Source organism: Notamacropus eugenii, chromosome 2 (genome assembly GCF_028372415.1).
Source record: "Notamacropus eugenii isolate mMacEug1 chromosome 2, mMacEug1.pri_v2, whole genome shotgun sequence".
Taxonomy (NCBI): Eukaryota; Metazoa; Chordata; class Mammalia; order Diprotodontia; family Macropodidae; genus Notamacropus; species Notamacropus eugenii.
The window spans coordinates 344,241,206-344,256,118 of record NC_092873.1 but is presented as its reverse complement, the minus strand read 5'-3'; the positions used below and the strand labels follow the sequence as shown (position 1 = coordinate 344,256,118).

The 14,913-nt window shown below is 40.8% G+C and overlaps 1 protein-coding gene across 3 annotated transcripts in view; it reads left to right on the top strand.

Annotated features, from left to right (window-relative positions):
- Positions 1 to 10,279, top strand: part of LOC140528224 (angiotensin-converting enzyme-like) — a 39,793-nt gene extending 29,514 nt beyond the window's left edge. For all 3 annotated transcript variants that reach the window (XM_072645862.1, XM_072645864.1, XM_072645863.1), the window contains exons 23-25: positions 5,459 to 5,581; positions 6,244 to 6,431; positions 7,370 to 10,279. In XM_072645862.1, coding sequence (XP_072501963.1) covers positions 5,459 to 5,581; positions 6,244 to 6,431; positions 7,370 to 7,575 — 517 coding nt within the window. In that variant the 3' untranslated portion in view covers positions 7,576 to 10,279. The remainder of the gene's footprint in view (positions 1 to 5,458; positions 5,582 to 6,243; positions 6,432 to 7,369) is intronic.
- The last annotated feature ends 4,634 nt before the right edge of the window (positions 10,280 to 14,913 follow it).

The following is a 14,913-nucleotide window of genomic DNA, read 5'->3' as shown; positions in this document are numbered from 1 at the left end:
CAAGGCAACTCTGAGGGGCCACTCTACTCTAGTTGGGGTTATTCTTTACATACTTGGAATTACTTTTTTTAGTAGCCCCTTCCTCTCTTAAACTTTGTTCAGCATCTATGATGACCCTGAGAGGCTAGTTAAGAGATATTGAAGGGTGACATATATACAACTTGGCTTTTGTTTTCTTTTTGTGTGTTTTTAAAGTATATGCAAAGCTGAGCACACTGGCTCTAAAAACCATTGCACTTGTCATTTCCTTCTAAATCTTTTTTCTCTTAAGGGGATTTCTTAAAAAGAAGAAACTTCACAACTTTATTGACTTTTTTCCTTCTTTCTTTTGCTATAACTACCCTTTTCCTTAACCCCCAATTCTCCCCTCTCAAAAACAAAATACAAAAAACCCTAGAATAATTTTGCATTGTCATGAAAAACAGACCCACAAATGGTCTATGTATCTCTCTAGTTCCTTACTTCTCTTTTCAGAAAACGTTTCATCCTTTATCCTTTGTAACTATGGTTATTGATTGCACTGATCAGAATTCTCAAATTCTTCAATGTATTTTTCTTTTACAGTATTTTTACATAGTCATTGTATAAATTCTTCTGCTTCTGCTCACTTCCCCTAGCATCAGTTCATATAAATCTTAAAAGATTTCTGTGAGTGTCTTCATCTGTTATTAATGCACAATAATATTTCCCTACATTCATACAAAAAAATGCTACTAGAAATGTTTTTACACATTTGGATCTTTTCCTCTTTTTTTGATCTCTTTGATATATATGTCTAGCTGTGATATTTTGGGGATAAAAGAGTATGCAGACTTTAATGACTTTTGACATCATTCCATATTGTTTTCCAGAACAGTTATACTAATTCATAGCTTATATATTAATGTGATCTATTCCTGGGTCATAGCTTAATGCTACATATGATAATGAAATGTTGGCCTAAACCTAATTTCTGCCTGAATGCTTTTCCCAGCACTTTCTGTGGAATAGTTTGTCCTTACCATCGTAGTCACTATGTTACTATATTCATTTGCTTCTAAATCTGTGTTCCTAATCTATACCAATGAGCAAATTTTCTGGGTTTTTTAGCCATTGCCAAATGATTTTAATGATTTTTGTTTTATAATATAATTTGAGATATGGTATTGCTAGACTCCCCATCTTTCCAACATTTTTTTCATTATTTCCCTTGAAATTCTTGATCTTTTATTACTTCCGATGCATTCTTAACTCTGTGAAGTAATCCTTTCATAATTTGATGCATGTAATACTGAATAAGTAAATTATTTTAACTAACAATTTACATGTCAATAAAAGCACAATAAAATTACTAAGTTTAGTATGTTAGCATGCTTCATTCATGACCAATTAATATCCCCTCAATTATTTCTTTTATTTCTGTAAAGAATATGGGTATTAATAGGTAGACTCCCAAACATCTTATTTAAATCTGTAGTTACTTTAAATGGGATCTCTCTTTGTATCTGTTCTTGTTGGGTTTTGTTGGTAACATGCAGGCAAGCTGATGACTGAGGTGAATATATTTGATATCCTACTACTTTAGTGAAGTTATTGTTTTATTTTAGTTGAATCTCCAGGGTTTTCTAAGTAGACCATTATATTACATCTGTAAGAACCAATAATTTAGTTTTCTCTTCACCTATGCTTATTCTCTCAATTTGCCTTTTCTTATCACATTAGTTAGCATTTCTAGTACCATATAAAACAATATTAGTGATAATGAACATCCACACTTTGTTGATAATCTTATTGAAAAGGACTGTAGTATTTCTCCATTATGCATATAATGCTGGTTCTTAGTTTTAGATAATGTTTATTACATCAAGGGAATGTATTTAGTACTGTGTTTTTCAATGTTTCACATGGGTATTATGTTTTGCCATGCCTTTTCTGTATCTTTTGATATAATCATGAAATTTAAAAATTATTTTTGTTAAAATATAGTGTGTTACATTTATAGTTTTCCCAATATTGAATCAATCCTACTTACCTATGCTCAAAATCAGAAGGCCACATAGAGCTAATTAAAATCACTGCAAATAACTGACTGGAGCTAAGCAGAATAAACACAAATTTGTAAACATGAGAAGTAGTTGTACTGCCTTTCAAAGACAACAGAGCCAAGTTCTCAGGGCCTGCCCATAGTTGCTGTTTTTCTGCTTTTAAAAACATCTTTTTCAAAGTGTTTTATATTTTAAGTTGTTAAGCATAACTAAGTGGTCCTTCAGACTTAGAGAGGACTATTTAAAGAGGGAGGTCTACATATGTCTTAAAGTGCCTGGTTAGCTACTAGTTGTGGGACTCTGGGCAAGTCACTGAAGGCAAGATCAAAGTCTGCCTCAATTTCCTCATTTATAAAATGGGTATAATAATAGTACCTACCTCCCAGGGTAGACAATATTTGTAAATATTATTTATGATGACGTAAATAATATTTGTATAAATATGTATTACAATACAAATAATATTTGTACAATGCTTTGTAAAACTTAAAATGCTAATTGATATTATTATTGTTGCAATTGTTACAGTAATTGTAAAAAAGTAAGATTTCTCCCACCTCTTGACACTTATTAGTTGTATGACAATGAACAAATTGCTTAACCTTACTGAGCCCCAGTTTTCACATCTGTAAAATTATTCCTGTACTCTTTACCTCACAGAATTGGTTTGAGGATTAAACAAACCATTGTATGCAAAGTGCTTTGCAAAAACAGTACCCCAAACTTCTTAGAGCAGTTTAAGCTTTAATAATTTTCAATGAACTTTAATAAGCTTGTCTTGCATTAAGACTTTTGGGACACCTTCTATAAATGTCAGCTAGTTGTAATAATAGTAGTGGTGGTGGTAAAATCATTCCTAGTTTACACAGATTGTCTTGGCCCGGTTCTAGTTTACCATGTGGAAGTTTGGGGTGAGTCTGTTTGCTGCAGGCAACCCAGGCTTGCTCTGCTGTCATGCCGATGAGTACATTTAACCAGCTGCTGAGCTGGAACTCAGCAGATATATAAAAATCAAGCAACAGTCTGCCCCTCTGCTGCTCATTTCTCTGTCCAACTCAGGATCCTGGTCACCCTAAGGTCAGGAAAGAACAAATGCAAAAGAGACAGGCAAGCCATGTGCTTGCTCACAGATATCATGCACAAGTGACTGAATGGGACCAGTTAATCCCTCCCCTGCTGCCTCAAAGCAATCTTGTCTCACTTGCCACCAGGGATGAAAAGATCATTGGAGAGGCAGGTTGCTGCTCTTGTACAGACTGAGTTAAGCAAGCAGGCAGGGACTCATGGTACTCTGAATTACAGGGATATTTAGATAGATAAGATCTGGGTCTGCTCATTATCTTTCTCTAAGAGAGATAGCTATTACCACCTTTGGCTGGTAATAGCACCTTTGGCAGGAGGAGTTGCTTTGGCTGGACACTCACTCTTCTAGGTCTGTTTCCAATAAGGGTACGAGGTTAGAATTATATCTACCACGCATTACATATTGTCAGTTTAGAGGCTTAGATTTTAGGGTTTATATTTTACTTTTAGGAATTCAGGATTAAAATCTACCTTCCCTAGTCCCTCTAAAGTGTAACTTTTGAGTCCCTCTAAACACTTGCTACAAAAGGCATTCATTCACAGAGAGCCAGCAAAACATATTTAATAATAATAAACTAGCGTTTGTATGGCACTTTAAAGCATTTCGTAAATGTTATCTCATTTGATACTCACAACAAGCCTAAGAGATAGGCACTATTACAATCCCCATTTTTTAACAGATGAAGAAACTGAGGCTAAGATTAAGTGGCTTCCTCAGTCACACATCTAGTAAGTATTTGAGGCAGAATTTGAACTCAGGTCTTTCTGACTCCAGGTCCCATGCCGTCACACTTCCAGATCTTTGTATTATGCCACTTAGCTACTTTAATATAATTATAATATATCTATTTATCTGTTACTTATCTTGGAGCAGCTAGGTGGTGTGCTGAAGAGAGTGCTGGACCTAGAGTCAGGAAGATCTCAGCTCAAATGTGGCTTCAGACACTTACTAGCTGTGTGACCCTGGGCAAGTCACTTAACCCCTATTTGCCTCAGTTCCTAATCTGTAAAATGGGGATACACTGGAGAAGGAAATAGCAAACCATTTCAGTATCTTTGCCAAGAAAATCCCATGAACAAAGTTTTATGGGATCAGGTAGAGTCCAACACAACTGAAAGACTGAACAACCCAACATTTATCTAAGCAAACATCAAAACAAATCAGAGAAATTATACAGATTAAGGGAAAAAATAGTCTACATAAGAGTAAATAGGCTCTTCCAAAGTGATGCATTTTAGGAGGCTCTGATAGCTTAGGGGTGCTGCGACCCCAAAATGTTGGTATAAGACATTCACACACTTAAACCATCCTCTAGTCAAGGGTCAAAGTTTGTTGCCAATAGAGTCAGGCAATGGTTCTTAAGGAACCTGCAATTTGATAGGAGTGATGTTAAAGCTTATATGGAAAAGGGACTGTGAAAGGCTGCCAAGTACTAAAGAAGTACTCCCTAAGCAATCCCTAGGGATATATAGATGCTAGGAATTGAAGTGTTGGGGCAGCTATCCTTACATGTCTATGCCTCCAGGGGGTCCAATTAGCCATTCCAAAGTCTGTGCCTTCTCTCCAGGCTCCTTTGGTAATCAGGATTCCTATCACCTCACATGCTGTATGCATTGTCAGAGGATCTGTCACCCAGTCAGGAGTTAATGTCTCTACACATACACATACACATGCATGCACGTGTACACACATAGCATCCCAATAGCTGTCCTTTATCAAAAGAACCAGAAATGCCTGAGGTGGAGGTTTTATTTGTATATCTACTGAGTTTCAACCTGGCAGCCAGTTAGGGAAGTCTTCATCATCTATCAACATAAGCCTCTACATGTGGCCAGAAGTAAGGTCCCTTCAAGTTTCTACATGGTACACTGGAACTAGGAAGTGACTATCTGGACATGCTCCTAGGAATGGTGTATTCAAGCCAGTTCACCCATATCATACTCTTAAACCATAGCAGAATATTTTATTGTTTAGTAGTTTTCAATTGTATCTAACTCTTCATGATCTCATTTGGGATTTTCTTGACAAAGATACTGAAGTAGTTTGCCATTTCCTTCTCTAGCTCATTTTACAGATGAGGAAACTGAGGCAAATAGTTAAGTGACTTGCCTAGAGTCATACAGCTAATAAATGTCTGAAGCCAGGTTTGAACTCAGGAAGATAGTCTTCCTGACTCCAGGCCCAGAATTCTATCCACTGTACCACCTAGCTTCCCACAGATTACTTAGGATCCTGTAGATAGGTTTGAGCTGCCATGACTGAGATCATAGGACTGCATAGATAGCACTATGAAGAGGGGTTTTGGGACCCCTTGGCTTGGTCTTACCCTTGTTCTGTCCTCTCTTTCCAGATACTTTGTCAGTTTTGTGATTCAGTTCCAGTTCCATGAGGCCTTGTGCCAAGCTGCTGGCCACACAGGTGCACTGCACAAGTGTGATATCTATCAGTCAAAGGAGGCAGGGAAGCTCTTGGCGTGAGTTCTCAAAGTTTATCTTTTTTCTAAAATTCAACCCTCTGACCCACCCTGTAGTCATAGAGTCTGTAGCCTCTGGGGAGGGAGCCCACCAGGTATTGCTGAATCATCTGACACTGGGGATTTTGGATGTGGACCTGGAAGATTAGTTTCTTCCATGGTGTGCCTACTACCCCACACCTAAACCAAGGCAGCTATGTGCCTCAGTGTCTCTGTGTAAGATAAGGACAGTGGTCCCTTTTCTGGGCAGGGAAAAATAAAGGATCCTTGGGGCCAGACGCTTGCTTTCTTTAAAAGATTGTCCCTTGGAGCATTTAAAACTTGAATTTCTTTAAAGAATTAGTGTAATTCCTTTGCTTATTTTTTAAATTTTTATCATTATTATAGTCTAACCTGGGTACCTATCCTAAATCTTAGTGAAATATGCTAGAATCTATCTTACTGCCTGACTACTCATTTTTTAATCTGTGAAAGGAAGGGATTATATTCAGTGACCTCCATTTCTGAAGCTAATCCTATAGGACCTAGACATAGTCACTTCTCCATGGGAAATTAAACAAGAGAGAGGGATCACTGTATGGAGATTGTAGCCACGGGGAAAGGGGCCTAACAGTCTGTTTCCCTCTTATTGTCATCTTCCCCAAACCTCAAACCCTACTCAGGGATGCTATGAAACTGGGACTGAGTAAGCCCTGGCCAGAGGCTATGATGCTGCTTACGGGGCAGTCCAACATGTCAGCCACAGCTATCGTGAAATACTTCCAGCCCCTGTTGGACTGGCTCATCACCAAGAACAAGGAACAGGAAGAGACACTGGGCTGGCCTCAGTATGACTGGACTCCATATTCTGGTACTTCTCCTATCCCTGTTCCAGTCTCAACCCTTACATCTCACCCAAGGCTGTAGTTTTCTACCTAGACACAGGCTCCTTGCAGAGCAAGGAGTTTTCTGTTACAAACCTGACCCCAGCTATCTGCTATCAATGTATCAGAGATGCATTCCATTTGGGAGCAGAGGTGGTACCCTATCTGCTCCACCTCCCTTAGGCAATGCTCTCTGGTCAGAGCTTAACCAGTACCATTCAGGGTCTGTTGCTCACTCACTCTAGGACCTTAGGCAAAGTCTCTTTCCATCTCTGGACCTGTAAAATGAAGGAGCTGAATTTTACAGAATGGGAAACTGAGGTACAGAGACAAAAAGGTCATATGGATAATGAGTAGCAGAACTGGAATTTTGACCCAGGTTCTCTGCCTCCTATATCCAGTCTTCTTTTCCATGCTGCCTACTGCCTTTATGCTTCAGCATATACCCCATCCATCCTCCCCATCACTGCTAGATTAATTTTCTAACACCTTTCTCCTCTCTGCCTCTCAAAATCTTTATCTCCCATCAATGCTTAGCTCAGGCACTACTTTCTCCGTGAAAATTTCTCTGATTTCTCCTCCCATCCCCAAAGGAGATATCATATTAATAATAAAATAAAAGAGTTATATTAAAAGATCTCCAAGCTTCCCTCTGCTTCTAACTTTTTGTGAATATTAGGCCCAGAGCTTATTTGAGTCCCTCACCTGGGCATTGGCAAGGAACCTACATCTCGGGCTGGGAGGTAGGCTGGAGACCAGTACCCAGATAGGGCCATTTCTCCCAAGGGCCTGGCTCTAGATCCAAAGGGGCCAGGATCCCCACTCCTTTTTTTCTTGCCCCAATACCCACACATGTGCCAGAACCCCCTTCTTCTCCCTCTTCCCATCCTCCTCTTCTCATGTGTTTTTCTTCCCTACCCCCTAGGTGCCTCCAGTGTCCCCAACAGTGGCAAAGTCAGCTTCTTGGGAATGAAGCTGGAGCCTGGGCAGGCCACAGCAGGGCAATGGGTACTGCTTATCCTGGGTCTGGTGTTGGTCGTGACTATAATAGGCTTGGCCTATAAGATATGTAGCCTCAAACGTCAACAGGAGCCTTATTTTGGCTCTGAGGTGGAACTGAGACGCTCCTGAGACTGAATCTGGACTGAAAGGAAATGGAAAACCATGTGGAGAGAAGAGGGGGGAGATGTTTAGGGGAGAAATGGAAGACATGCTGAGGACAGCGCTTTGGCTATTAAAGACTAAGGGAACTCATTCTTCTGGATCCTGGACCTCATTCTGTTTCTATACTGCCCCACTTCCATCTTATTCTTTACCACTCTACTTCTTCCTTCTCATATTCTTCCTTTCCTCCTGTATTTCCTCTGTTTTTCTGGCTTCTCTGATTAAGTCAAGCTTTCCTAACTATGCAAGAAGCTATAGGACCACTCCATCTCAACAGGCAACAGTAAAGGTACCTCCTTCCATGGTGGATGTGTGAAGGGGAATGAGTTGGAATTGGGAGAGAGAGAGAGAGAGCTTGTTTATTTTCCTGCAGCTTATTAATGAAACCTCTGTAGGTCAGGTATGGTATGCTCAGTGGGAGCTAACTAGCCTCTCCCCCTCAGAGAATCCCACTACCAAGAACCCATATGAATGAAATTAAAGGTTCTATTTCATTTTCCTAAGCTGTAAACCATTCCCTAATCCCTTACCTCCAAATTGTAATATCTGAAGGCAGCAAGCACTTAGGTGTCCAGTCTTCTATTCATACCCCATTTTCCCAAGCATCTGCCCCCAATTCTGAATCATCCCACTACAGAAGGATGCAGGAAGTACTACAGAGAACAGAAATAGTTTTCCAATTCCCACTCCCACCCCTAACCTGGCACCCATTTAGCATGCTGTACTGAGATCACTACCTTTCCAATAGCCATCCTTCTCTTCAGATCCGTTTTTTCTCTGTTGTAAAGGTCAGGGGGACAATGGGAGACTCCCTTACCCTCTAAGACCAAAGACCCCAGCTGTGCAGTCTACCCCAAAGAAATATTATATATCCTGACTGAGTGTGACTTCCAGGCGGAGAATTTGAGTCATACTGAGTAGGGAGGCTCTTAGATACCTCTTCCTGGAAAGCCATAGTTAGGTCTGGGTAACTGGAGCTTTGTCTGGGGGTAGGAGGAGTGGCCAAAAAATAGAACACTGGCAGTACTTTGTGTCCTTCAGTAATATAGAAACAACTGAGTTTAATGTTTAACTAGTCAGGAAAAAAAAAGTAATTACACGAAGATACAAGCTGGAGGTGTCTTCCACCTTGCCAGCCACACTTCAGGTGATCTTTTCATTAGCCTTGCCCTGCCACTATCCATGGCAGTCTCTTCCCAGAAGTGGCCTTGTGATATCCTAGTATTTTTGCTACAACCCCCTCAACTGAATGGAGGGAAAGTGTTGTGCTGCTTGCCCAGGATGCACAAATAGCTAAGTGAGTCTCTGCTTCCTGCTGAAATTAAAAGTTCCTTGTCACAGTCTTTGTCCTATTTTGAAAAGTGCCAGATTGTGACTAGTGGTGAATTTACATGCTTTGTATACCCTTCATGAAATGTCCTTCATTGACCTCAAGTCAAGTCATTGCGCCTCATTTCCCAGGGACTTTATCCTACTGCTCAATCCAACCCAAGTCTGACCTAGGTGGGGTAGGGATGGGGGTAGGGGTGGTCCCCGGGTCTACTTGAGGAGAGTGTCATTATCTCCTGACTCTTCAAGGGAGGGAGACAACCCAAAATGTGAATGAGACTGACAAGTGTTAGATGGATCTGATTTCTTGGCCTCAGTTACTGTTTCAATCCCTTATACTTCTGTTCCCAACAGATTGTCATTCAACAACAACAGACATTTAGTGAGCCACCCTGCCAAGACATAGGGGACACAGGAGAGAAAGTTCAGATGGAGTTTAGTCTACTACCGTGGAGTGCCAATTATAGTTCACTCCAAAATGCCTGAGATTTATTTAAGGCCTTTAAAAAGTGCCAGGGATGTTGCTGAAATCTGTCTGTGGCTTCATCTCCCACTTCACTACTCAACCCTAGACTCCATAAAACGATCCCCTGAAGTGACGCAGGGGTCTTTCCTCAGCTCTGGCTGCATTAATACTCAGGCTCATACTGAAGGATAGATGCTCATTTACTATCCTTCGTTCCTCCCCCCATGAATAAATGAATAAATTATTTAACACTATTTTCCAAGATCCCTGCAGTGCACTGGGCATAGAAACACAGGCAAAGATAGTTCCTGCCCTCAGATTATATTCTAATATGAGAAGTGACAAGAAAGGGGCCTTTGGCTTAGTAAGTTACAGGAATAGGAAGCAGATGGAAAGATGAACCCAATCCTTCTAGGAACAATGATAGAACTGATATGATTATGGTTCAAGTACTGGATGGCAGGTATGGTTGTCATTTTTTGGTGGTAGAATGGACTGGGAAGTGAAGTGAAGAATAGCTGGAGCTAGGCTTAGATGTGGTCAATGTAAGCAGTCATGGATGAAGACAGTGGGACCCAGGGCAGGATTTGGGAGGTAGGATTCCTCCAGATAATAATCTGTCCTAGGCAACAAGCACTTGGTAGGATAATGGTCAAGGAGTGAAATGAACCTATGGACCTTCACCTTTCACTTCCCACATCCCACACAACCTGGGCATTCTTGGGATTAGCCATTTCGCTGTCTTCAAGATGCAGTCAATGACTCAGTCGGGTTTCTAAGACTTTCCCAGTGGGCTTGGAAAAAGTCTTTGTAATCAATTCTGACCCTTTTTCAGGATCTAAATAAATTTTGCAATAAATATGTTTAAAACTCCAAGCCAATGCTTTGTTTTCTTCTAGCTCAGTCGTCCAGATAAGAACTGCCCAAGTTTTCTGACATCCAGAGCTCTAGGCCACCTCCATTCTGCTCCATTTCCCATTTCTGGTCCAGTGAGCTCAGCCAGGCACCACTGCAACATTGACTACATCTTTCCCACCCACCCCCAGGTCATGGGTCCCCGTAGTTCCCACTCTTTCAGGTTTTACATCCCACATGTAGATAACTGGCACTGATGAGCAACTTGAGTACATTGTCTCAATTGACTTTTCTATAAAAATCAAACTGAGTGTTCATATGCTTAGATCTTGCTATCACTCCAAAATATACTGCTTCCATGTTCACACTGAAACTCCCTTACCTGTTTGCAATCTGTTGTCATTTCACCTTGCTCTCTGCCTTGCAACCCCAAACCTTGTTCATCATCCCTATGATCTCCAAATCCTCAAATGCCAGGCCATTACCCTTGCACTCTCTTCCTTTTTCCATCTTGATAACTTGGTGAACCAATTCAACTCTACACTCTCCTCTCAATCTCTTATTGTCTGTTATTATTCAGTAGGGCACAAATCTTCATGACTCCATTTGGGGTCTTCTTGGTAATGATACTGGAGTGGTTTGCCATTTCCTTCTCCAGCTCATTTTACAGATGAAAAAACTTAAGCAAGGTTAAGTGACTTGCCCAGGGTCACACAGGTATTAACTGTCTGAGGCTAGATTTGAAGTCAAGGTCTTCCAGACTCCAGGCCCACGGCTCTATCCACTGCACCACTTAACTGTCCCTAGCTTGTCTCCTAGATTGCCAATCTAGCCTTTCCAAATCGCGCCGCCTTAACTCCTACTCATACAGTTAAACAAAGCTGGAGATGAAAGCTATGCTGAGGATTCACTACAATTTGTGTTACATAAGCTTAAGTGGGCCCTCACTGCAGCAAGGTAATTATTTTACACCTCCCTAATTGACTCACTTTCTCACTCACCAGAGCAGCTTTTCCAACTTTTCATCCCTCTTCAAAGTTCCCATAGATTGTCATACTCTGCCTCATATGTCCCTGAAAAAAGTTCATGAATTCTACAGTCCTCCTCTATCTCACAGATATTTTCTGCCACCATTTCCACCTTGATCCCAGTCTCACAAAATGAAGTGTCCAGGCCACTTCAGGGGTCGAGATGGAGATGGTGGCAGAGAGCACCTGTGAGGGCCTCTATTTGCACAGGTGATCCCATTCCTTCCCATTTCCCCTATTGCCCCTATTCCCTCACTTATCTTTTTAATCTCTCCCTATCTATTGGCTAACAGCCTAATGCCTACAAACAGGCGCATTTCTCATCCTCAAAAAGTTCACTTTCTTCTCTCTCACTGTCTTCTAAATTCTCAATAACATGGCTTCTGACCTCATCATTCAACCACAACTTTCCAAAGTTACCAGTGACCACTCAGTTGCCACATCTAATGACCTTTTCTCAGTCCTCATCCTTCTTGACCATTCAGTAAGTACTTATCCAGCTCTAACCTCTCTGATGACCTTTGAGTCTTGTATCTCTAACTACCTGTTGGATGTCCTATAAACAACTTGAACTAAATATGTCCAAAACTGAAGTCATTATCTTGCCTCCCAGGAAGAAAAGAAAGAAACCCTCCTTTCTTCCTAACAAGAGTACTCCCATCCTCCCAGACACCCTGGCTCACAACTTAAACATCGTGTTTGATTCCTTACTCTCACCCTCTTATACCCAATTAGTTGCCAAGTCTCATCTATTTTACCTGGGTAATATCACCCCTGGACTATTACATAAGTCTTCTGGTTGTTTTTCCTGCCTCAAGTCTCCTTATTGAAGTCTGTCCTCTGCTCAGCTGCCTAAGAGATCTTGCTAAAGTGCAGGTCTGATCATGTCACTCATAAATTCCAGTGACTTCTATCACCTCCAAGATCAAATATAAGATCTTCCGCTTAAAGTTCAGAGCCCTATGTAACACTGATAGGGTGCTTGGGTCCCAGTCCTAAGATCATGTCTCTGGTAGCCTCCCAATTTCTCATTGGCCCCTGTTCTGTGAGAAAATCTTTCTAGTTGCAGAATCCATTCTCTTGTCAGAACAGACAGAGGGGTGCCTGGCGCAAGGATTTTTGTCCCTGGCTGGCCCAAGGACTCCCTCGTGCCAGATCGCCAAGGTTCATGCCTCTGATAACTCCCTCCATGTCTGGTATACTCCCTACACTCTCCCATCCATAGCTCCCTATGGATTCCTAGCTTACCTACTGAGGATCCCTGGCATTCCTTTCCCATGCCCTTTTCCATATAAGCCCTAGCACCATCCTCATTTTCTCGCAGATTCCATAAAGACCCTTGCCTGCTTTTGCTAAAGTCTTAACAATAAACTTTTTGTCACTTGACTAAGAGAAGGCTCGAGTGTGTAAATTCATTCCAGGCAACTCTGCCTTGGCATTCTCAGGGTCCCAGCACCTCAAAACCTTGCCAACCTGCCTCCCTCCAATCTTTCCAATTTTCTTCGTACATTCATTGCCATCCAGTGACACTGATCTCTTTCCTATTCCTTGCACAAGACTCTGCCCCATTCCCGTAACTCTCCCCTCTCCATCTCTACCTCTAGACTTCCCCAGACACCTTCAAGTCCTAGCTAAAATTTCACCTGCAGGAAGCTCTTCCCATTCGCCTTTAATTCTAGCACCTCCCCTCTCAATTATCTCCAATTTATCCTGTATATATCCAATTTGTACATAGTTGTGTGAACGTTATCTCCCCCATTAAACAGTGAGCTGCTTTATTAAGAGAGGGTCAATCTTTTGCCTTTCTTTTGTACCCTTAGCATTGAGCATGGTGCCTGGTACATGGTAGACACTTAATAAATGTTTATTGAATAACTAATTTTGCTTCGTTTATTCCTTCACTTAACAAGCATTTATTAAGCACCTATGATATGCCAGGTACTGCTGTAGGTGCTGAGAATATGAAAAAAATGTCTTTAATGAACTTGAAAGCTATACCAGCAGAGATTAAGCTTTGGTAGGTCCTATGAAGCAGGAAGGTTTCAAGTTCAGGCTCTTACTCTGTTATGTATGGACCAACCTGGCCAAGTTTGGAGCCCATAAGGGTGAATTTTTCAAGCCACAATAATTCTTAAAGTCCAGTAAGTTGCAGCATGTTTGCTGCATGATCTGATGCTGAGCGAAAGGAGCAGAACCAGGAGAACTTTGTGCACAGCAACGACCACAGTGTGAGGGAGTTTTTTCTGGTGGACCTGGAACTTTGTAACAATGCAAGAACTTAAAAAAAAAAAAAATTCCCAGTGGTCTTCTAAGGCAAAATGCCTTCCACACTCAGAGAAAGAACTATGAAATTCATTTGCAGAATGTAGCAGATCATTTGTGTGTGTGTGTGTGTGTGTGTATTATGTTTTGATTTGTTATATGATTTCTTCCATTTATTTTAGTTCATCTACACAGCATGACTGTAGTGAAAATGTATTCAATAGGAAAGTATGTGTAGATCCTATATAGAATTGTATGCTGTCTTGGGGAGGGAGGGGGGTTGTGTATGCTGCCTTGGGGAGGGAGAGGGGTTGTAGGGGGGAAGTAGGGGGGAAAAATCTAAGTTTTATGGTAGTGATTGTAGAACATTAAAAAAAGAAAAGTAAAAAAAAATTTATTTCAATGAAAGTACCCAAATATACAAACTTACAGCTGATTAGATAGTGATAACTAATCTATAGAGAGAAGAAATTCCAAGAATCAACTAGTTTAACCCCTTTTGTTTACACATTTGTTTACAAATTAGGAGTGTCTTGTCAAAAACTCCAAAGGATTTGAACCCAGACCCTCTGACTCCAAAGTTTTCCACTGTATCATTTTGCATTATGTTGCTTCTTGATTAAATGACTTAGCTAACTATACTTAGTAGAAGATGGATTCATTTATTAAATAAGCATTAAGTGCCTACTATGTGTAGTACACTTGTAGATAATGGGGAAGGTTTGGATTTGGAATTTCATGAGTGCTATGAGTAGAGTATGAAAACTTCCTCCACTGATGCAAATTGCAAATCTACTTGTAGTTAAGCATTGCCTAGAACTCTGACTGGCTAAGTGACTTGCCTATGGTTACTCAGAATGTGCCAGACACAGGATCTGACCTGAGGTTTTCTAACCCCAAGGTCAGACTTCTATGCACTATACCAAGTCACCATTTCCCCAGTGGGCAATATGCACTCCACTTCTCCCAAAACCAAGACCTTGAACTCTGCCTTTAGGACAGTAGGCTTTGATAGGTGAGCTTTCACCATCTCATTCCTAGAACTAGGCCTCAAAATCATTCCCAAATCATGACACATATTGCCTTTTTTGTTAACTTAGGGTGAGCAACTGCTGTTTTTCTGTAATAAAATGAAATAAGGACCTAAGTGGTATAGTTTGACAATGATGTATGTGTTCCTCAAATTTGGTATACAACTACTAGTGTGTGTGTGTGTGTGTGTGTGTATGTGTGTGTTGGACTTACTAAACAACTGCTAATAACTTATGCATGTGTGCATTTGTACCACATCGGTTAGATATTTGATTAATACTAATTTAGGAAACTGAAGCTTTTATTGATGGTTTTGTTTTAAGCTTAGGTAAT